The sequence below is a fragment of the Oncorhynchus gorbuscha genome, linkage group LG07 (genome assembly GCF_021184085.1).
Source record: "Oncorhynchus gorbuscha isolate QuinsamMale2020 ecotype Even-year linkage group LG07, OgorEven_v1.0, whole genome shotgun sequence".
Lineage (NCBI taxonomy): Eukaryota > Metazoa > Chordata > Actinopteri > Salmoniformes > Salmonidae > Oncorhynchus > Oncorhynchus gorbuscha.
In genome coordinates this window covers 50,060,643-50,084,535 of record NC_060179.1, presented here as the reverse complement: position 1 = coordinate 50,084,535, position 23,893 = coordinate 50,060,643, and the positions used below count along the sequence as shown (strand labels likewise).

At 42.5% G+C, this 23,893-nt stretch overlaps 1 protein-coding gene across 31 annotated transcripts in view; it reads left to right on the top strand.

The window, feature by feature from the left end:
• The window catches only part of LOC124039973 (transcription factor 7-like 2), a 100,590-nt gene that overhangs the window by 56,635 nt on the left and 20,062 nt on the right, over positions 1-23,893 (top strand). Inside the window, exon 1 of one of the 31 annotated variants that reach the window (XM_046356606.1) lies at positions 17,775-18,294. The exons of 29 other annotated variants lie outside the window; for them this stretch is intronic. In XM_046356606.1, coding sequence (XP_046212562.1) covers positions 18,172-18,294 — 123 coding nt within the window. In that variant the 5' untranslated portion in view covers positions 17,775-18,171. Of the gene's footprint in view, positions 1-17,774; positions 18,295-23,893 lie in introns of those variants that run through there. One more of the 31 variants, XM_046356611.1, reaches the window with a different exon arrangement.

The following is a 23,893-nucleotide window of genomic DNA, read 5'->3' as shown; positions in this document are numbered from 1 at the left end:
CACTACACCACTTGAGTAAAGCACAGTTAAAAGGAAGAATGGTGCTGAAGATGACACCGTCAAGGAAGCGCCTAGTGTTGGGAAGGGCCCCGGCTGTGAAAAATCAATGGAAGGGAACACTTCCACACACGGAAACAGCACACAGGGAGTGAGAAAGGATATCTTTTTTTCTTATTTTTTTCCTCAAAATTATCTACTTTTTTTTACCCAGAGAGAGAGAGGAGCGTAGTAAAAACAACTTCAGGATATCAAAATCAGTTATTTGGTGAGGTTGAGTTGTGCGGTTAAGGTTTGTTTTATCCAACTGTGAGGAAGCGTGTGTAGCTAGCTGTCTTTCAGGTCTCTTTGTTGGGCCACAGAAAATCTACTCATGGCATGTCCAGGGCACTCAGTGGGCATGGATTCCATAGAGGAGGCATGGGATTGGGTTGTGGATACACAACAGTAAATGCCCAAGAATGCCATAAACAGTATACTACAGACTTTAATTTGATATCGATCAGGAATATTAAGTTGTGCTGTCAGGTGAAGGTCATTGTGACTGACACATCAGAATACTATACCCCAACACTGGGAAGGATGCCTACTGAAGGGGCTGGTAGGGAAGCATGCTCACTTTCCAGTTTTTGTTGTTGGGCTTCCTGTTTTGAAAGCAATTAAGAGCAGATTTCCTCACAGCAAGAGGCGAGATAAAAAGCACTCGTCTTTTGAAACAGGTCCAAGAGAAAAACGTGACGAAGACGGAACGATAGCGATCTGTAAACATCCCTGAGGAGGGGTCGGACGTAAACGTGGAAAATGTTTTTGATCCGATGAAAGCTGCGCCAGTGTTTTGTTCCATCACAGCTGTAGTATTTAGCTATTTAAACACAAGTATCCCAGGGCATGGCCACATAAGTCCTGTATGGACCCCCTCCCAATTTGGCTTGTAACATCTGCATTTCAGGCGTTTTTGCTGTCAGATTTCAGCATTTACAGACTACTACTTTTATCATGTATTGATCGATTTGATAAATCATCTATTGTAAAAATACAGTTTAATTATTCAATTTTAAGTTATTTATAGTTTGATAACTCATCATTACAGTATAGCTTAGCCTGGCGCACAGTACCACCTGACTGCTAGTCCGACCTATCTCACCTCAAGGATAGAGCAGCTGTTTACAGTACTAATCTCTCTCAATGTGCCAAACGGGGTCTTACCCTGATGATGTAATCACCAGAGCATCTGAGGTCAGCTCACCTGCTGACCCCGGGCTGGTTAAAGACGAGTCTTGACTGACAGTGAATACCTGGTGAACATTTATTCCACACCTCCACTGTTTACATTGGCAGCCGAGTCGTTTAGTCGTCTTTCAGTTGTCTGTTTTTTTTTCCCTGACATCTACTGGCATTTGTCCTTCTCCTCTGAGTAATGGCTCTATTCTCCTCAGCCAGCCTGGCTGTGTGCAGTGCAGCAGTTTGGTGCTGTTGTAGCTCCCCCTGCTCCCCTCGCTGCCCCCAAGCCTGGCTAACTTTAGCCTCTTAATAAAACCGACAGGCTCTAATTGGACTTAATTGCACCCTTTGGGTGTCGTCAAATGGAGTGTTGCTAAACAAACTGCAGGATCTGCAGGCAGGCCAGCACCGAAGTCTATGGGAGTGTATCAGGGAATACAGCAGTGGAGGCTGCTGAGGGGAGGACGGCTCATAATAATGTCTGGAATGGAGTATAATGGCTGGAATAGACTGAATGGAATGGTATCAAACACATGAAAACCATGTGTTTGATACCATTCCATTCACTCCATTCCAGTCATTGTTATGAGTAATCCTCCTCTCAGCAGCCTGCACTGGAATACAGTACATAGGCCTACATCTATTTGTGTGTGTGTGTGTGTGTGTGTGTGTGTGTGTGTGTGTGTGTGTGTGTGTGTGTGTGTGTGTGTGTGTGTGTGTGTGTGTGTGTGTGTGTGTGTGTGTGTGTGTGTGTGTGTGTGTGTGTGTGTGTGTGTGTCTGTGTCTGTGTCTGTGTCTGTGTCTGTGTGTCTGACTGTAAGTGTGTTGCTGTGAGTATATGAGTGCCTGCATGGATTTCGTTGATGTACTAGTGTGTATTTGCATGATTGTCGGAGTTGTCTGAGGGTGATTTAATAGTGGGAGTGTATGGATGCAAGGTGTGTCTGAGTGCATATGTGAGTGTGAGCAATAGATTGTGTGTGTGTCTGTGCTGTATTTGTGTGAATGCTGAGTTTGGAGGCTGTAGCAACACATTCCTCCCTCACAACAAGCCAACAAAACAAGAGAGCACAAGCCTGAGAATCTCCCACATTCAGCCAGGCAGCATCACCTGAATGTGAACCTCGGTGTCCTCTTCACTGTTAAATAGAGTTTGACAGTAAAACAGAGTGTCTGTGTCTTTTGTGGAAGTGCCTACAACTCCAGGTGTCAAAATGCCTTTTAAATCCCTGCTAATAGAAAAAACGAAACAAACGTCCCACAGTAGACCCCACGTCTCCGGGTAAAAACATGAAGCGCCGCTGCCTGGTGTGGCAGCCATTTTGAGCTACTCAACCCGGTGGCACCGGATCCTGGTTAATGGATAGGGGATTGTTGTAGGCCTAGGCTCCCTCCCCAGGACGGTGAGACGGTGGTGGGCATTCTCCACAGTGGCGTCTCTGGGGTCACTGAACACAATTGATTGAGAGCTCCGGATTCAATTCAATCATTGAAATGGCAAGGCCAGGATTGTGTGTGTGGCACCGTTGACCCCGAAACCTGCAGCCAGAAAGGAGATAATCACATTGAGCTGAGCGCAGGGCTGCCTGGCTGCTATAGCCACATGTCAGCTGGGCTCGCTCTTCTGGGCATTTGTTCCTCTTCACCTCCTTCTCAGTTGTTTATTCTCTTTTATCCCACATTGTAGCCCGAATGGGTTGTTGATTTTCAGATGCCCATGTGTAATAAGAGATAGGCCTACTGCGGGTCATTAAACAAGTATGTAGGACCTTAATTATGTTCAAATGAATTATTATTTTAAAGATTTTACAAACAAGCGTCGCTTCATGTGAAGCTGTTGGTCTTGTACAGTGTGCGCGCAATTGCCTGTTTGAGTGCGACACACTGTTTAGAGAGGCATTCGGGCCGGCTGGTTGTGAGTTGTGTAATGATGCAGTGGGTATGACAGAGCCCATAAAGTCTAACATAGCCTCATGACAGCGACCTTCTGCTGCACTGGGATGACTAGGAGACTGTTCTCCGCCACTCCACAAAGAAACAGAGCACATAATTAAGATATACAGCCAGGCTGGGGCTGAATATATAGACTGAAAATATAGAGTACCACCAGACCAGTCTCCCTCAATCAGGGCCTGTGGTTAGTGTTGGACTGCTTCGAACACGAGACGTGTGTCTGTGTGTCTGCTGTCTGAGCAGCATGTTATAAAAGGGTGCCGAGCAGAACCATAGCCTCTCTGTGTGTTGGGATCACTCAAATATACGTGTGCTTTTTATGTATGTGTTTCCAGTATGTGTCCTCCTCTCTGACCCAAAAGCAGTCGCTTTGTCCCATCTCTCCACACCCCTTGGTAATGTGTAGGTCCACTGTTAGAAGGCAATACTGAGAGGATGCGTCCTCCTGCACGGCACCCCGACATTAGGCCCAACACACACACACATGCCTCAGTCATTTCAGTGCTTTGTCACCCTCTAATGATAGCTATCCATCAATGAGATGGGTGGTGCTGGGGAAATGAAGATGGATTGAATTAGCGATGTTAAGTGAGATGGTTGGTGCGTTGTGGGGAACCCGTAATTACACTGCCAAGAGTACTGAACCCCTTCTACCAGAGGGTAACCTTAACACGTTTGCACCAGTGTTAATTACAAGGCATTTTATACGGGCAGATTCACCTCATGTAGTTCCTAATAGCAGATGACTGGAACAGTCTTTTAGGGGGGGATTAGCTGGTTGTGTGTGTGAGGGGGGGGGGACTCTGTGTGTGTGGTAAGATGGAGAGAGTGGAAAGGTGTGAGAGAAGTTATTTTTTTCTTCCAAAAAGTAAACGTAATTATAAACAGTAGCTACCAAATTCTAGGACTAATACTAAATCGACCAATCATATTGGTGACTCGTGCCATTTTCTGACCACCACACTTATGCACCTACGCATTACACTGGATCATGTTTATTTGCCTATCTGAAAGTACACCATGGGCTATCTATGAAGAACATATGATGGCGTCAGGAATCATGGGAAGGCAGGGTAAGACCAACCAGCATAAACAAACAAGCAGACACGGTCAGATCAACAGAGCCGTTTTTTCAACTCTGTGAGAAATAGAAATTGGGCTGAAGTGTTTGTAATTAAATAAGTTGTGTAAACTCCAAGAAATGGCTTAATTTCATATTGAGACACATGACTCTGGGATCTTAGCGAACCAATTAACCCTAGTGCAGCTCATTAAAACGCTTCTTTCATGGCAAGGAGCAGCAACTTATCTGCTAACACAGGACATGAAAGTGCACATTTGTAAATCCCAAACTCTAAAAGTAATTGGAAAGGTAGATACAAAAGGTAGTAATCAAGTGACACGGCCAAACTTTAATGGACTGGAAATAGAAGTGATTATAAAGAGTCACGACTCTACAATTGATCGCTAGTTTTGGTCTCAAATAAGCACAGTCTGTGAAGAGCGTTTAACTAAAATAAGCAATGTTTGTTAAAAAAAACACCAGGAATATATAGACCTAGACCTATGAACACTTAAAAAATGAGAGTCAGGGTTAGTGCTTTGTGTATATTATTGGTTATCCTGACCTGGGTGCCATGTATTATAGTCCCGAAGAGGGAAACTATTACTACAGTCTCTTGCCCATGTAATTTTCCTTTCATAATGCATACTTATTTACAAAGCAATTGACATGATGGGAGTGTACTGTTTAAGGTACAGTATCACCAATTGCGCCACACAAAAGAAAGCTGAATTGCTTGCTTGTAAAATGCATGGAATTGAATGAAAATAACAGAATGCCATGGTCCTCTATTATTGCAACATGTTTTAATAATTCCTTAGGCTAATAAAATATGTTAGTATAAAAAGACAGCATTATTTACATCTGGGTTACTGACAATGCCTTGCCCTGGCGAAGGACAGTTATTATTTTTAACCTTGTAATTGCTCTTTTAAACTGTCAATGTACAGGTAATGGGAAAAATATGATGGAGATCTCTTCAAAAAATTGTTTGACTTGATAGTGGTTGATAGTGATGTTTTGTGAAGAACAACCAATATGAATTCTCCCTTACAATGATGCCGTGGGAGATGTGCGGGTGGCCCTGATTGAAGCACTGTCTGCTAGCATAGCAAACGCCATGCCGTGGTCGCCCAGTTTGTCTGTTTTTCTACCTCATTGAAAGTCAATTTGTGTTACGTCACAAGAACATTACTGTCAGTCATTACTTGACTTGAATATAGTAATTGTGTGTGCTTGGACCTGCTCCTTCACCTAAAACAGTATTACAAATCACTTACTATGGGTCCTTTTGTAAGGTTTTTATTAAAACAATCTAATGGGTTAATGGTATTTAGAGGCGCCACTCAGCTTTGTCCATGCAGAGGTCTTTATCTCACTGTCTGTGTGTCTGTGTGTGTGTGTGGTTGTGCGCGTCATCAAGCCTTACACACAGCCGCACAAACAATCTCTGTCATCAGCATCAGAATAATTACAGGGAGATAAACAGAACCATTTGACCATTTTCACAGTGATCTAATCTGCAACAGGCCTGTGAAAGCACATGGGAAAGATGATCTAATCCCTGCTTAATGGAAATGATCACTTCTGTATGTTCAGCATTCATCGAGCAGAGGTATTACAAATGCACCTCTACTCATTTCATTCTGCATTTAGCCAGCTTGTTTGTTTTAGCCATATTTCCAATGTTGTACATAGAAATTCAGGTAGATGTGTCACCATACATTTAAAGTTGTGTTCTTCTGTATTGGTGTGATTTATAGCCTATAGCTACACCTCAAATGGATCTAACCTCATTAAAGGCCTTCTTTTTGAGGTGTGGACAGATAGTGACTCTGATGGACTAGGGGAAGTGTATTGGTTACAGCCCTTTTGCTCTACACCACCCGTCTCCCCTTGGTTAGAAGGCAAATAGCATCCGAAATCTGATTAGCCCCATTATAAAGAGTGATATTTTCATCCCGATGGTTCTCGGCACTGTCAGAGCACTCCTCTGCTACAGTGCCGGGAAAAGCCTGCTCTTTTGACAGATAGTAGATATCCCCACCGTCGCTTGTTTGGACATCCCTGTCTTTTGTGACGTGGAAGAAAGACGGGCAAGAAAATAAAAAGCAACTAAATAACGTCAAAAGATCAGAAATCAATGGGCCGGAGGAACCTGATCCGCGCATCTCTGTATGTGATCGGCCCTCTCCGCCATAGCATTACGAGTGTCTTTCCGCAGCCACTAAAGTTGCTTTTGTTCACCCCCTCGGAGATGTAACTCAAGCATGAGGAAGCCGTCTGACGATGTTTGGATATCAGCAAAAAATAGCCTTTTACTTAGTTTACTGGGTTACATGTTCATCAATGTTGCGAAAGAGGAAAAGTTTAGCAAATAAATGTTTTTTTTTATATGCAGGTTCATATTTCGACACACTGGGATGTGATGTAAAAAGCAGGAAATTATCAATTGAAATGAGTTGATGTATGATATTTAATATGTTATTTTTTATAGCATTTCAAGTATCCAGGATCCAGTAAGGGGAAGGAAATATTGCATTTAAAAGCAAGGTTAAACTATGAGGGGGTGTGATACCATGCCACATACATTGCAAGACTACTTCTCAGTACAGTGGATTTTGGATATTGAAGTCTTCACTTATTTAGACTTTAATTAAAGATAGGATAAGGGTAAAAACCAATTAAATAATACTCAATAAACATGTTTTTCCCTCAGATTTGCCATGTGATATGATATCTGGTGTATTTAATCACTATTTTAAAATAAAAGTAGGTGTTAAATCATCATACAGTCGGTCTATATATTTTTTTGACAATAGGTCGGTTAAAGGGTTATTTTTATCTGGGTCTCCATCCATCATAGGAAAATGTTACATTTCTTTCAAATTGTTATTTTCCGGGTTGGATTTGGCATTACAGGGTTTCAAGTTCTGTGGGGGAAGTTGTGAGCTGTTATAATGACAGACGGAAAATGCGGCACCACTATGCTTTGTGTTGCCCGCTGAGGCCGGGAGATAGACACAGGATTAAAAAAACACACAAAAAACAATTTCTGGACATTTCTAGAAGATACGTTTAATTTCTTTGCTATTTGGAGGTCTTCTTTGAAAATGCAATTGTAATGAACACATTCAGAAACCGGAGAATAGATTTACCCTCAGCTTCAAATAAGTCTGTTATCGGACTCTGTCATTCGCTCCTTCCCATTTTCCAGCTGCTAATTGATGTTTTTGATGTTGCCGAGAAAATTGAAGAAAATGTCATGTGTGAACCAGTGCGGAAGTTAATAAGATTGACTTCGTTGACTGAATTCACAATGAGCGAAGGAGAGGCGTGTAATGGGGACCACTGCGAATTCGCCCGTCCGTCTTTGGGGGGGATAAAATCGACAAACTGCGTACTATAGACCCAAAGTGGTCGATATGGAGAGATGGAGCATTTGGGATGACCCCCCCCCCCCCCACCCTAATCTGTATCTTTTTTTTTTTTTTGGGGGGGGGGGTGTTTTCCCACTTTGCTCTATAGAGTTGATGATTCGTGCGCATAAGCAGCTGTTTATCCAGAGGGCTCCTGCCCCGGACCAGGCCCAACAATTCTGTGGAATCGTCTCCTAGGGCTGCCTCCCCCATGCTCCAAACAATGCTCATTCTTAATGCTGTTTTGAGTCTGAAAAGCCACAGAGCTTTAAAAAGGTTAGATTAATATATGGTTAAAAGATGCACCGATATCAGTTAGGGTCATTGCATATGCTTGGGCGATGTGTAACAGAGCTCAAACCCAAATCCCCTTGAATAAAAGGATAGAAGCACCACCATGGTAGCTCCATCTTGAGCCATTTATTGAGCGTTGGCTGAAAGCCTAGTGCAGTCCATTGTTCTAAAATTCTCTCTGCATATATCGTTGTTTTATTCTTTCTCTTTATGTTCCGAAAAAAAATTTCACTCCATTTTATTTCTTTAAAAGTATTTATTTTTCGATTGGCATTACGGTGAGGTGTAATGGGGTTCTGAGTTTTTAATTAGGGTGCGGATTAGCCGAGTTTGGTTCAGCGCCTCTGATTATTTCACCCGGCCTTTAGGGGTCTGAGCTAAAACCCTAATACGGTCAGTACCCCCAAGCAGTCCTCTTTTTGAAGACACCGAACAAAAAAAGTGGCCTCCGCTGGCGTTCGGCCCTCCGAGGATCATGGGTAAGGGACATTATTCTCGGAATAGCCAATTAATTCCACTGGCAATGATCGGTTTGCGCTTCTTCCCCCCACCTCTCCAAAACACCCCCCCTCCCTCAACTCGCCATTTGAAATGCTAACACAATGAAATATTTTTCTATTGGTCCGTGTCCCTCGGCTAAGCCACTGCCGCCGGCAGAGAATTTAATCGACTGATGAGACCAGAGGCAGGCCCGATAAAAAGGTTACCTGTACGTGACATACACTCCAAGTAGCTAGCGATACCTTGAACTCGAAAGTTCTGTAACTTTTATTTGACTTTTTATCGTTAGTGAGGACACACTTGTGTTGCAGTGGAGGCTAGAAATTAAGCAAGGCTTCTAGTTACTGTTGCCGCATTACTGAAAAACGGAGCAACGTGACACATTTTTTATTGAGCGATTTCCTTTGTTTGATTGCGTCGTTTCTCCCAGAACCGTTTTAAATTATACAAAAATGTTTTAAAATTGGCTAGATTTTCAGTAAATTAGCTTTAATCAAATAAGATGCTTTATAGTATATCATTTTTTTCCATACTTAATGCAGCTTATCATAGCCTCTTGATTGAGACAATCATTTATAGCTCAATGAAATTGGTACTTCTGATTTGTTATGAAAATGGAATAAAAAATAGCTTCTTAGCAGAAGTTCATCTTCTATTTATTGTATTTTAATTTCGCTCCTATTAACAATACAAGTTGAACAGCTGAGAGGTTTAAATTGATTTAATGTATTATTATTATCAATGGAAATAGAAATTAAAACATTATTATACATTTTCCTGTTTGCAGTCATTGCACTGACACACGCTTTGTTTGTCTGGCTGGACTAGGTGAGATTAAAACAGTACAGGTGCACCTGTCACATTTGAACACTTCAGGGATGGTTAAGGTAGGAAGGAAGAGAGGGGAGGAGGAATTGAGGCCCTTCTCAAATTGTTAGTTAAAGATATACTGGCACAGAATAGGTATATATGGTTGCTGCAATACCCCCCAACCCAATCTCAAATCCACACACACACACACACACACGTACACACACACACACACTTTGCTGTCTAGGAGGACTGAGGCAGGTGGCTCCCCATGGCTGCGGCTTCATGACAACATGCCATTAGAAATAGCAGGCCTGTTGATCAATCCTGCCGACATGACAGCTCCGCCGCGAGGCCTGGCTCTTTGAGTGCCGGCTCTGCGGCAGCTCCCTCTCCCGTTTCTCCCCACTAATTGGTGAAAGTTCTCTTATATATGCTCGTGGCACAGGGCTCTTTTTTCCCCTCCTCCTCCTGCTCCTCTTCTTCTTTTTCTCCCTCTCCTTCTTCTTTTGCTTTTTCCCTCCTGCCTCTCATGCCTCTCCTTCCCCTATCCACCCCCCAAACATATTTTTTTGACTTTAACATTGTCACAATGGAAATGATAACTTTGAGCTATATATTGCAAGTGGGTTAAGAAAAGGATGCGTGTGCCGCAGGCGTTGTTCGTTCTGCATTTACTGCGGGTGTTGCGCAGCTCCGATTTGACATTGACTCTTGGCAATATACATCAATGCGAGATAGGAAGCATAAAAACATTGTCAGGTGATCTTACTTGCAAGGAGAATGCGGTCATGAACGTTATAGCAATATTAATTGCACTTTTATATTGTCAATTCACTTGATACTATTTGAAAAGGAAAATCTAATTCCAATGTTTTGTCATTCAATGTCATAATGTCATCAAAATTTAAACCAATGTAATTATTGCCTCTAACAACAGCTGCATAGCAGCATAAGTATTTGAATTTATTCAATTAATTGTATAATCCCTATCTTTTTTTTATCAAACAGAATTTAGTTGAGCAGTAAAAAATGTCAAAACAATTGTCAGGAAATTTCTCTCTGTTGCCTGCTGACTGTTACGTTAGCGTGGCGGCTGCGTTTTAATCCGACGCCGTCTCTCCCATCAGTCTTTAACACCACCCACTCTAGAATCTTCTCTGAACTAAATAAATGAGTGCGAGAGGGGAGAGATAAACACACATGAAATGTTTAACTGTCTCACATTTGTCATCTGTTTACACCTCTTAATTAAACAGACACAGCTTAGTCCTGGCACTCCAAGCGCAGCCACACACACACTTATACACACACACACACACACCTTTTGAGCACCGGAGCCTAAGCGCAAACACTGTCCAGTCCTTCATTTAGCCATTCATATTTACTTTAATCGGCCCTTGTGGGTTAGTGGAGGAGTGGAGGCAGAACCAGTGGGGTTTTTAAAAACCCATTTTCCAGCCGTTCTAATAGTGGAATGGAGAGAGACAGCAGATAGAGCTTCTAGTGAGTGAGTTAGACACTGCTTTTTGTGTTATATTATTTAAAGTAGGCTCTATAGAGAGTTGGCCCGGAAAATATGGTGTTCCGTGGGCATGTCTGAATTTGTTTATATCTCAAAATGTAATTGTGATTTAGCATGAACTGAAAACATTAACTACTACCTCCACCCAGTGGCACAAAAGGAGAAAAGAAAATCCCAGGTATGATTGGCATTCTGCAGTTTCTAATATGGAAGTGAAGATTTTCCTTGGGGGGGGGGTCGCCACACAATAGCAATGCTATATCTAGCACTCTGCATTGTTCCTCTTATCCTTACAATAATAAATACTGTAAATTCAGTCAGGAGACTCCCCTCTTTATCAGCAGTGAATTTTAATGGTGACATCTTTAGAACCGGCAGTGTAGCCGATGTGAATGTGTATTTTTGATGCATCGTATCATGCAGTCAAACTGTGTGTGTGTTTTCATGTAAGTGTTTGTGTGAATCAGACAGGAGATCTGCACCACTGTAAAAGCTACTGTATTCTCCATGTTAATCATTCCCTTGAATATGTGCAATTAACAGTGTGTGGTTGTACAGTAGTGCTGTGCCAGTTCTCCAGGCTGCCAGAGAGGAATGGAGAGAAAGAGAGAGCCGGTACTGAAGCCCGGGCCTCGGGTGAGTGGGCTAGAGGAGAGTAGAAGAGAGAGGAGACGAATTGGGGGTTCCTCAGAAGCCCCTCTCCAGATCCGAGGCAAGGGGGATCAAAGTGGCTTGTTTTATGTGGCTCGCGTGAGACTTTGAAGTCCCCGAGTCACCTACAGCACTCACTTCATCAAGTTCACTAGTGTCTTAATAGCAGATCAATAAGTTTCAAAGTCGGAGAGTTAATTTGATACTAGTGCTGATGTGATCATGCTGGGCCACAGAGCTGCCTGCTCTCCTCCTTTCCTCTTTCCTTCTACTCACCTAGATTGGACCTGTTATAGACTCTCAACATGCATTAAGACATGGAGGGGTTTTCTACTTGCTGTTTACTCTTAAAGACAAGCTCCAGTGAACACCTAATTAATTGGGCTGTGTGTCTGTGTTCATGTAATTGCTAAAATTATAATTATAATTGCTATTATTATTACTATTATTATTATAATTATTGTTATGAATGTTTGCTCAAGTAGACATATAGAACAGCATTTGTCAATCTCAAATTGCCAAATGCATTGTGAGGAACACACAATTGTATTTGTAATATTAACCATATCTTCATTTAATATTACTAAATAGGTTATATTTTACAACTCAATTACAACCCAAGGTAAATTAATACTCTAAATATAGCATTTGGTATTTTGGTATAGCATTTTTTTATTGACCATGATCATACATTTTTAAAGCTTACAATATCAAAATATGATATTTTAAACTCATTGTGTGGTCAAATATAATCAAGCTCTTATCAAAATTAAAGGTATATACTGCAAAGTTATCTAAAAAATAAAAACACCTGAAAACAATCACATCGATGCCTGCGGCTTTTTGAGGCGCCGTAAAATGTTGATATTGAGCGGTCCTATGCTGCTTTCTTCAGTTCAATAGAAGACACTCCGATCTGTATTTTGGGGTGGTAGTGCCGCTGGGCTGTTGGAGTCGGATCAGCACCTTGAGAACAAAAGCCCAATTTTTTATGTTCATCTAAGGGTTGCTAATGGTATTAGGGGTCCTGCAGGGTGGTCGACAGGGGCCCGACACCCCAAGGTGTGCCCATAGCTTGACCCCCGACCTGCACCAATTCACAGGGCCGGTGGCATTAATGCCCCACATCTGTCATTTTTCGTACACCCCCTTGGCGCCTTTTTACTATATTTCAAAGTGGTATTTTCCATGAAAAGATCGAAAGAAATTCCAAACGTGCCCTAAAAAAGGTTCCTATTTGGGTCGACCCCTGACGGATAACGGGAAAGGAAAAGGGAAAGCGGTGAAAGCACCTCAAAGAATGGTGAAAAGAACCAGTATCGCACTGTAGAGTTTGTTCAAAATCTTAAGCCTCAAGCGTGAGAAGACTAAAAAAATTAAAATGTGTGTGATCTGTGCTTTTTTGCTCTTCAAAAACATGCAAAAGCAATTACAATGGATATTGGATTAAGAGTAGGACTGAACTAAATGGCATGTCACCTGGCTAATTTCTCAGCGAGTCAGGTGCAGGTAAGAATGCTGTTTATTAAGGTACTGTATTTAAAAATATTTATATGTTATTACGACTTGAATTTATGCTGGCCAGTCTCGATTAGAAAATACGTGATTTTTCAGACATGTTGTTTGATATACGTCCCGGGTTGTAGGTACTGTATTTCAGATTATTGGGAAAAGGTTCCTTAGTTTGAACTGTAATGGTGTAAGCGGGTTGTTCTGATGGTGTAGGGAAAGGGTTTCACAGGTTTTAGTTGAAATGGTGGTAGCGGGTGGTAGTGGAAGGCTGCCTGTGTGGTCCATGGTGATCGGCACTGTGTCGGGCTCCACGTAGAGCGCTGGAGGTCCAGGTTTCTGATTAACGTTTCATGTCAAATTTGTGCAGGAATTATTTACTATTCCGTGTTTATATCTCTCATTCCTCTTCATTCCAACTCATGTTAGAAAGCCCTGAGGAAAAAGTATTCCAGAAGGAGGGAGAAACGTTAATTATAATTCAGATTCTATCAAAAAATTATAATAGTACTTGAATCATAATTTTGACTGCTGTCACAGAAAATATTAGTAATTTGTGGTTTCAGTCCTTTTTAGTAAAAACGGTTAAAATCGTGAGTCAGAATATTTCTTCTGTCCTTTTTTTCTGACGTTCCTCCAGCTCACGCACGATGAAATCTTGCTTCATTAAAAGTGTATTAATCTTGTCTCTTGTCTCCAGGGAGGCACCTTAAGATGATGTTTTGTCTTTTTCTTTAAATTGTTGGAGAAAAAAAATCTCCCAGATTTGGTCCCTGTCAGTCAGAAATAATTGTGTGCTTAATCTTGTCCCTGATGGATGACTTGGAGTTCAGCAATGGGCCAGCTCCAATGACAAATACAATATTAATATTCATTAACTGCTTTGACAATGCTAATTTTGATGCAGTAGTAAAGGGCCTTCCAAAGTTAGCGGCCAAAGCATCAGAGCTGCGCAAGGTGGCAAGATAATTTGTGCTGGTTTACTGAGCTGAAGGCTTTTAAAGTCTTAAGGAAGGAAAAAAAGCTAGGTACCACAAACAAAATAAAAGAGAAACGGAAAAAGTTCACACGCATTGGAAACCAGGACTGCAGAAGTAATACGATCAAGAGACGGCTACAAAAATTTGACATCTCCGATGCCTCATCTTTGAGCAAATATATATATATTTTTTAATAAAAGTTGCAACCAAAAAAAATAGTAACATGGTAAGTCAGCACATTCTTGATTTTGTTTAATCTTTTTGATCTTTTAAATTATCGCCATTTGAAGATCAATAGTAATTTTTTTCTGCTATGGTTAAAAGGCTCACAGCGGTGGTATGGTGGATGGTCGGATCACGGCTTTAAGAGTGGGCTTCCACTCTTCAAGCCACCAGTTGTCCGGGCTTAATTTCCTATTGCAAGTTCGGTAGGAACCATACCGGCTTGTTTCAATTTATTAGTATTTTTGTTATTGTTAACTGCTGTTGTTGGCTTGTCTTCTGGCTTTGTTTGACTTTGGAGTCGGGTCTGATTTTTCTTTTCTGTTGTCTTTAGAGATTAGTGGAGTTTGCAAAGCTTTAACAGTGCGGCTGGCTCTTTTGTTAATACATGTCTGGTTGGTCTTTTTGGTATCGTATTTTACGGGGTCCCTTCATCAAAATCTGTGGCTACCGGCAGGCAGGACCAGGGGGCAATTTGGCCATAACACCACACACTCGCTGCCCGATCGGATTACTTTCTTTGGCTTTTTAAAAACATGTATTTTTGTCCTGTGTTGTGTTTTTTGATTTTGCGTTTTATTCCGTCCTACTCCTAGTGAATGGAGCGTAGCTAGCGTTGAGGATTAATGACATGACGAGGGACACCCCACTGCTTGAGTTTAGCCAAGTTAGGGAAACTCCTATAGAAGACTCGAGTACCTTTATGTCTACCAAGCCGCGGAAGGATAGCCTCTCTTTCCCTCTCCCTCACTTCTTTCTCTCAATTCTTTTTGTTGTCCTTTCAACTTATCAAAGAAAGAGAGATGGACACAAAGGAGCTTATTAGGGGGGATATGAAGATGGGCGAGGGGGAGAGAGAGGGACTCCTGGTCAAACGTGGAGGAGAGCAACGCTGCCTGAGAGTGTGTGTGTGAATGAATGAGGGGGCTGAGTGTGAACAGCCCAGTTTGGCCGCTCGCTCGCTCTCCTCTGTCGGACCTGGATGGGCTTGCCATCGCTGGCTGGTGCTCCACCGGTCCTTTTCCCTCTTCTTTGGGCTGGTGTGTTATCGACTCAGCCGATCAGGCGTTTGGTTTGCGAGGGGCTGCCGTAGATGAGGTGCTGCCCCCCAGTGGATTAGTGGATGACATGGTGATGGGCGTCTTGTTGAAGTCTGTGCGCTACCATGAGCGCCAGCATGCTTGTTTTAACCAGGAACCGAGCAGCATCCCAAATACAGCTCTTTTAAATGGTAAGACTTCAACATTATTTATTACCTCCTGTGCTTTATTGTTCAACTAATGTAAGTTGGTTTGTTTGGCTGTAAATATGATTTTTTTATTGGAGTTTGTTGACATTATTGTATGTCTTCCATTTGGCAATTTCTAATAGTTTAGTTGCTAAGTGACAGGTTGAAAGGCAGTGTTTGATTGCTTTGTCTGACAGTCTGACATGGTCAACTTTAATTTAAAATTATATTTATTATTTTGTAATAATATATTGATCATAAATCATATCAATTATGATTAAGGTAATGAAAATAGTGAAGTGCATTGTACTATTAATAACTAAATATCAGGTATTTTTTATTCAGTTTCTTCTAATGTATTGTTTTTTTAATTACATGTTAATTGTTGTTATTTTGAAATAGTTTTTTAAAAATTGAATTTTAAATCATGAAACTCAATTTGTATTATCTGTAAATATTCTATTAAATCAATTATCATGGTATGTTATCACAAAACAATGTGCCTGGATTAGGGGCATCTCTTTGAGTGTATGCCAATCATTTACATTTTGTGTCCAGTCTTGTATTCCTCAAAGTTAAGTCCAAAAGAGCAGGATTTGTAACGGTCGCCATCCATTGTTGTCCATTCCGGTTTCCTCTCTTTCGTTTCTTTTCTTGCACACTTTTTGGTCTAGTGTGTACACCGGAGACAGTGGAGTGGGATAGAGGGTCTTTTATTTCTCTCTTTTTTCAGAGGGGTCGTCTCTCCTGTTGGTCGCACTGTTGCCATTGTGGCCGGCTGATTGGGAGCTGTCCATCATTTGCGGGCGAACTGGCAGTTTACTTAAGAAAGTGCACGTGGGACAAAGGAGGTCGCGGGAGTGTGGCGGCCGAGCTGAATGGAGGGAGGGAAGGCAATTAGCCGCCACGTTGTTGGGGCTCTTTTACTTGTCAAGCCGGAGCCTCGTTGCTTTTGTGGGAGCCATGTAAAGGACATTCCCAGGGCTTTGTTTTGGCATTAAGGGCCTCTGGTGAATGCCAGAGAAGAGCAGGGCATAAAAAAGAAGATTGAAATAAAATATTGAGGAAAAAGCCATGCGTTAGGTTTTTGTTGCTTCCGTTGTTGTCATTTTTCTACAACTTATTGTTGCTCAGATATTAAAATATGCTGCTCCGCCTTTTCAGTTGCCCATTTTTTAAATATATTTTTTTATTTAATTAGGCAAGTAAGTAAAAAAACAAATTCTTATTTACAATGACGGCCTACCGTCAAACAGTGGGTTAACTGCCTTATTCAGGGGCAGAACGACACATTTTTACCATGTCAGCTCGGGGATTCGATCCAGCAACCCTTCAGTTACTGGCCCAACACTCTAACCACTAGGCTACCTGCCAACCCTTTTCTGCAAATATATTTTTGTTTCATTGTCACCGGGTAAAATTAGGTGACAATGTGTTTGGAATATACCATCGGTCAACTCTACCTACTTTTTTTTGTCACTAAATCATATTGAAAAGATAGATTTATTAAAAACCACAATTGTATATTTCCTTTTACATTCAAAATATCAAATAAAACCTTGGTGAAGCAAGTTCTTGTGCAATTAGTTAATAACCCTACTTGTTAATTGGTGAAAGGCACATGTCCTGCATTTGCTTGCCCTGCTCTAAGGCCCTGGGAGTGGTAAGAGCCTGGAAAGCGCTAGGGACAGGAGCATGGTTGTGGGGCCCGAATATTCAGAGGATATGATCTCAAGATAATAATGTTTCAGAGGCGGAGGACAGAGAGAGCAGTCGGGGGTATGGAGGCTTTAGGCCTTGCGTAGTTGATCTTCTCACACAGAGAGGTCAGGAGGATTTAACAGTGGAATCCTCCACCCTCCCTCTTCAGTATTATTGGTCAGAAAAATAACAGAAAAGGAAAAACAGAAAGAAGATAGATGTCACGTCCATGTCAAAATGAAGACAAATACATTTCTTTCTCGTTTCCTCCCCCCCCCCCCTGGAAAGTTGGGTTTGAGAGGGGACTGTCAGTATCACATGGATAAGTGACTGTTCGCTACACTTTGCTGAGCCTGCCCTCCCTTTGTGGATGTTGTGTCTTGTTCTTTTTTCTCCCCCTCTCTCTTTGTCTCTTTCCTTGCTCACTTTACCTTGTTGTAGCCAAAGCTTTTCAAGCTACCAGTTCGACCCTGGGCATCCTGGAGGGACTGCAGAGCCCACACACACATACACACACATATACAAGTGTGCAATCTGGGAGTTTTGTAATAACAATATTTTTGTTGTCTATATTGTTGTGTATTTTTTTTCTCGTTTGTTGCTTGTGGGAAGATTTCTCTGCACTGAGAAGCAGCACTTTATATTTTTTTTCTCGGTTCGTTTTTTCGCTTTCATTTCTTGTGACGGCACAAACTTTCCTGAGAGAGGAAGCTGTGAGAAGTTGCTGAGAGTGGTGGAGGAAGCTGGGGGATCCTCATGCTGTTTTGGGGGAGGTAGGGGGGCAGGCTAGGCCCCAGACCCTGAACCACATCTGTGGATCCTCAGACACAAATGTCTGTGGATACTCCAATCATAAAATCCTGGGAACAATGGGCCACTCGTGTCGCAATGAGGATGCCTCGGTTTGAGGGACACACACATGCCCAGCCGCACACACTTCAGCACTTTGGGAGAAGAAGAAGTGAGGGCTAAGAAAAGACAAAGAAGAAGAAGTGGAGGAGGAAAAAAAGTGTGAAGAAGAAAGGGAAGGCCAGTGGTTTTGAACTCTGTAGTGAGGGAGGAGAAGTGGGGGGCAGGTGAAAAGTAAGCGGGGGGTCATGTACCCGAGTGAGGGCGTTTTAGCGGGGCCGGAGGAGAGGGGAGCCAAAGGAGGAGTCCTTGCCTCCGGGCTCCCCCTCCTCCAGCAGATCGGCTGCTGGCATCTGAATCTCAGTGGCTGGGTGAGTAAACCACACTCCCCTATCTCCTTTCTCTGTCTCTCTTCATCTCCCTTTCTCTCAATTCTTGTTCGCCATTACTTTTTGATTATGTTACCGTTGAACTTTGAGGTTCAGATGATGGTTGTTGTGATTAAGGGGGACCCAGACGGGTGGGTATTCCCTCTCCTGTAAGTGCAGGCTGGTGGTCATCTGCTTTAAAGCTTTTTCCTTTCAAATATTCCTTTCTGCTTCTATTTAATTTTTAGGTGGCTGTGTATGTTTATGTGCGGGGAGGGGGTGTTCTTGATCTTGGCGTGTGTTTGGGAGGTGTGTGTGGGGATATGCTAATGAGCAGTGTACATTTACAGAAACAGGCCAAAGACAGAAAGCAGCATTTGCCATTTTGTTTTAAATTGCTATTCAAATCTATAAACAGTTATTTACTAATGAATTAAAATGAAAATAGTTAGTTCAGTATTACTTTGTATTATTTATCAAAAGATCATACCTTATTATCCAACTGAATAGTAATTCCTAGACAAAGCATTATTTGATCATGCTTGCGTCTAACCATGAAATGGAAAATATAATTGAAATAACCCACAAATTAACATATTCCTCTCTTAATTTTGCCGTCTAATTCAAAATTATAATTGCCTCCTCTTTCAACTGAAAATGTAAAACGCTGATTGCATTTCAAAAGCTGATGACAGAACTCAGTGTAGCTCCTGCACTGTAGTATCACTGCTTCTAGACACCACTTCAACTCGGGTAGGAAAGCTCAAGAGATGATTACATTCTAATGGGGAAGTGTAAACACACATAGCACATTGCTCTTGTATAAAACTCAATATGAAATACATTTTAGACAATTATTTATTAAAATCACATTGACAAAGTTATATGGAAGATATATTGCAAAATGTAAATTTGACAAATGACAGACTTCAATATGTATGAATGAATGAAGAGAGATGGAGAGTGAGAGCAAAGGCTTTGGCCCAGATACATTTTTTGTTAGGTCCTGTGATCAGCAGCAAGCATGTCACAGAAGCAAAGTGAATAGATTAACTTTTAAATATACTGACTCGGTCTCTAGAGCAAGATGCCCTTGGAGTGGGCTGATTTTTTTCTCCCTGTCTGGAATAGCAATACTGATCGCCTGGCACTTTCCTAAATTCTTTCATTTTTTTCCAACACAGCATTGAGATATTACTGAAATAGTATTTTAGTGCAAACACAACAGTGAGGGTTGTTTCCACATCTAAATATGGAAAATATTGATGTATTTAATGCTGCAGAAATTGTCCAGTTTTAACTCAAATATGGTGATCTAAGTTAGTGTGTGTATTTTTATTCTGACACTGTACACTCTTAGAAAATAAAGGTGCTATCTAGAACCTAAAAGGGTTCTTCGGTTGTCCCCACAGGATAACCCTTTGAAGAACCCTTTTTGGTTCCAGGTAGAACCCTTTTGGGTTCCACCTGAAACCAAAAAGGTTCTACCTGGAAACAAAAAGGTTTCTCCTATGGGTACAGCCAAATAACCCTTTTGGAAGACTTTTTTCTAAGAGTGTATATACAGTATGTTCATAGAAGACTACGCTTTAAGATATTGTATTGGTAAAGAAACCAACACAAAATGGTATGTAATGTGTTTCTCTGCTTGTTTGGCCCCAAGGTGTTGCATTAATGAAAATATGGCATCGTTACTAGGATTTTATGTGTAGCCTGCGATCTGTATCTTTGAATGTTCACTTTGATCTCCATCACTGCTACAGTGAGAGGGAAAATATAGTTACTGGCAACAGAGATGTGATATGGGTGTCGCTTGGAGACAATAATATTTTGCCTGGAGCGGGCACTCTTAACGCCTTAGAGGTAAACTTGAATGTTTTATGAAAATAAATCCTTTCACGCCAATAAAACCTATTGTGATCGTGGACAATAATTTTGATGTTGCCATGTGTTTTGTTTTTGCACTTATCAGATAATGTAAAAGTCTACACACAAACACAAGCTCCAATCATTCCCTCCCTCTCTCTCTTTTTCTCTTTCTTTCTTTCTTTCTTTCCCTCCCTCCCTCCCTCCCTCCCTCCCTCCCTCCCTCCCTCCCTCCCTCCCTCCCTCCCTCCCTCCCTCCCTCCCACTCCTCTTGCACAGTGTGTGTTTTCTGCATGTTGTCTCTGTGTGTGTGCTTGGATGCGGGCCACAGGCACGTTTTGGAAGGGGATCAGTGCCCTGGCAGCTTTTTATGCTTGCTCTGGAATTTGTGGGCCTTCGAGGACCCCTATCCATCAATACGCTGTCAGCCCCCCTGGTCCCCCTGCCCCCCTCACTCAACCCCACTACAGCTCATTAGAGCCTGCAAGGCGTTGTGACAACTCATCATATCATGAGATAAAGCATGGAGAGACGTGTAGGGCCCCCCAGGGGCCACAAGGTCGCCACCTTCACATTTAGTCTTGAAATTGCCCTGCAAGGTGCCACCAGGCGGAAATGCAAGGCCAACAGCTTTTCCCTGTCCTGCTTTTCTCTCTCTGTCTGTCCCCCTCCTATTTGTTTCTGTCTCTCACAGGGTATCCTCTTGTAAACTGTCAATACCACATGCCTGTGGTGAAGCAGCTCAAAAAGTGATTTGACAAAGTTTGATTTGTTTCGTAGACTAAATGATAAACAATATTGTAAAAACCAAGTTATGTACCATTGGAACGTGAAATACCGCTTGATAAAGGTCACGCTTTATTTTCAGATCCAAAACCATGGTTAGTTGAACCATAAAGAAAGAGGATACCTAACCAACTTGTGTCCACCCTACATCAGCCCCATTGCATGAGTGGCTGATGGGAATGCCTAGGGGTCAGGGGTCGGACAATGATGCTGAGTGAGTGTGACACGGCCTCTCCGTGGCAACCAGAGGGCCTGCACACAAACACACAGGCCCTCTCTCCATCCACACAGCCCAGACACAAGTGAGATCACCACCAGGGGTCAAGACCCTGATACTGCGACTGTCACTCGCACCAAGGGGGTTCAGCGTACGCACGCATACACTCATGTGAACATGTACGCTCTCACAGACACACTCTCTCGAGAAAAAGCAGTTGTCTTTCTTGGCAGTGTGAGTCTTTTTATGTATATATATTTATAAAGTGCGCTACAGTGTGTGTGCAGAGGTGTATGCACATGCCGTAGTACTACAGAGCATCTGTAAAGGGTTTAGCCATTCAGCAGTTGGAATTTCTTTAAAATGGTTAATCAAGGTCAAGGAACAGTAGTGTATACAAATTCATACAATTGTGTGTTGATTGTGTACCCGTTTGAGCGTGTGTGCCCATTTGAGCGTGTGTGCACTTTCTTGAACAGCTCTCTCGTGATTAGTCTCCTGGTATATTTCTGTCTATAGTAATACTGAAAGTGGTGGGAGTGATGGCAACAGGGCCAGGAAGTCAGCTTTGCTCCTTCCTTTGTAGAGAAACAGAAAATACTCCCACGTAGTTCCTTTGTTTAGCATGTGTGCTTTGTATAATGCGCCACTTGTTTGAGTAGCTGTGGTGTGATTTCGTCAGCACCTGTTGTCCGAGGGTGTTAAAAGCAGGTGCTGCACCTAGGCCTACTTTCATTTTAATGGGGGAAAAAAGCAGGTGCGAGGCTTCATTTTAATGGACTGTGTGTGTGTGTGTGTGTCTGTGTGTGTGTGTGTGTGTGTGTGTGTGTGTGTGTGTGTGTGTGTGTGTGTGTGTGTGTGTGTGTGTGTGTGTGTGTGTGTGTGTGTGTGTGTGTGTGTGTGTGTGTGTGTGTGTGTGTGTGTGTGTGTGTGTGTGTGTGTGTGTGTGTGTGTGTGTGTGTGTGTGAGCACGCAGTGTAGGCTACATCTTATTTTGGGGGGGTGGGACTAAACTGTATTGTTGATATGGTGTGAATCTAGTCTGTGTTTTCTGCAAAGGCCTGAACTTCAGGTCTGATTGGGCTCATATCAGTAAAACAAAAAATCATCCCGCCTCTCTCCATGGCTGTTCTATTTAAGTTCTGTGCGTGTGTTACAGTCCATATGGGCTCTGCATTGTAGGTGTTGGAATCTGGTATGACTCACCTGTTCTCTCTGTGAAAGTGCAAAAGCTTAACTCATGGACTTGTCAGTGACGTCTGGACTCTAGGGCATGTAGAGGTGTGTGTGTGAGTCAACTTGACCCAAATGGAAGCTGCACAGAATGTTTCACTCTCACACCGCTCTTGCTGCATGTGAGCATAGAATTGAGGCATTCTCCAGAGTTGTTTTAAAATAACTGCACTGAAAAATACTTCAGAATGCATTTATTATTTCGTCTTGATACAGACTAGCCTTCTCTGTAAGGCAGCAAACCTCCATTGCTGATGAATGTTTCTCTCTATGCGTGACATTACACCTCCCTCTTTCCTCCCCCCTTCATGGGGTGGTTCTAATCCTCTCCTCAGTCACACAGAGAGAGGCTGGCCGCTACAGTAGCCAAACAGCAGTATTGTCCGCATGGCCCAGAAGCCATATAAACTGGAGCACTTGCGTTGTCTATTATTTGCCTGGCTCTGCTCGGGGCTTCTGAAATGGAGGCCTGTTAGCCCCATGTAAATCCCTCTCTACATCTCTTTCAATCTCTCTCTCTTTCTTTCTCTCTCTTTCGCTCTCTCTCTCTCACACACACACAGTTTCTCTCTCACAGCTTCGCTCTCTCTATCATGCTCAAACAGTCTCTCTCTCTCTCTCCCCCCATTTTGCTCTCTGTCCTTCTCTCTCTGTCATCTCTTGCTGTCTCTCTCGCTGTCTCTTGCTCTTAATGCATACTTGGTGGATGGGCATTTTAAACAGTCTCTCAATGGAGACAAAATAACTAATTTAAATGGCCTCTAAAGCCTTTCAGCAGAGGGAGAATTGACAACATTCTTTCACATCATTACTGAAGGGGGTAGAGGAGAGAAGGCCGTTTGGGGCAGCCAGTGCGTTTTGCTCAATGGCTACCTCGTCAGCTGTGTTTGGCAGCTGTCATCTCCGCATCTTTTTTTATCCCTCTGTTCAAGATTTTTAGATTAGATATGGGGACTGTGGGGAAGAAACATGTTGATTTGTGTCTTGTATTCATTTTAACGAGTCGTGTACCACAACCAACACCCTCCCCTCTTCTTCTCTCACTCTCTTTCCTCCCTCTCTCCTCTCACTCTCCAGTCTTTTGAGCTCAGGGCTGTGAATGAGTCCCCAGAGTCTCTCCATGTTTCCCAGTAGTTCTACTGGGTTCATTAATCTTTCATTGGGACCATGCGGTGTGGAATGCCACTCCTCCCCCCTCCCTCTCTCGCCTGGCGCTACCCTTCCCCCTCCCCTCTCCTCTCTACCCCTCTCACAGCTCCACTGGAAGGGAACTTTACCCACTCCGGCCTGGTACAGTTCAGTTCAGACCAATCTGGTTGTCAGTTACACAGAAATGTATCTCATAAATTGCTCACAGTTGGTTCAGCCTATGGAGATGATGGATTTTCAGCATTAAGCTCTGCACACGTGTCTTGCCTAAGGCCCTCTGCTTTGCATTTGTATAGTTAAATGAGCATAGAGTCCATACATTATCCCTCCCTCCCTTTCCTACTTTAATGC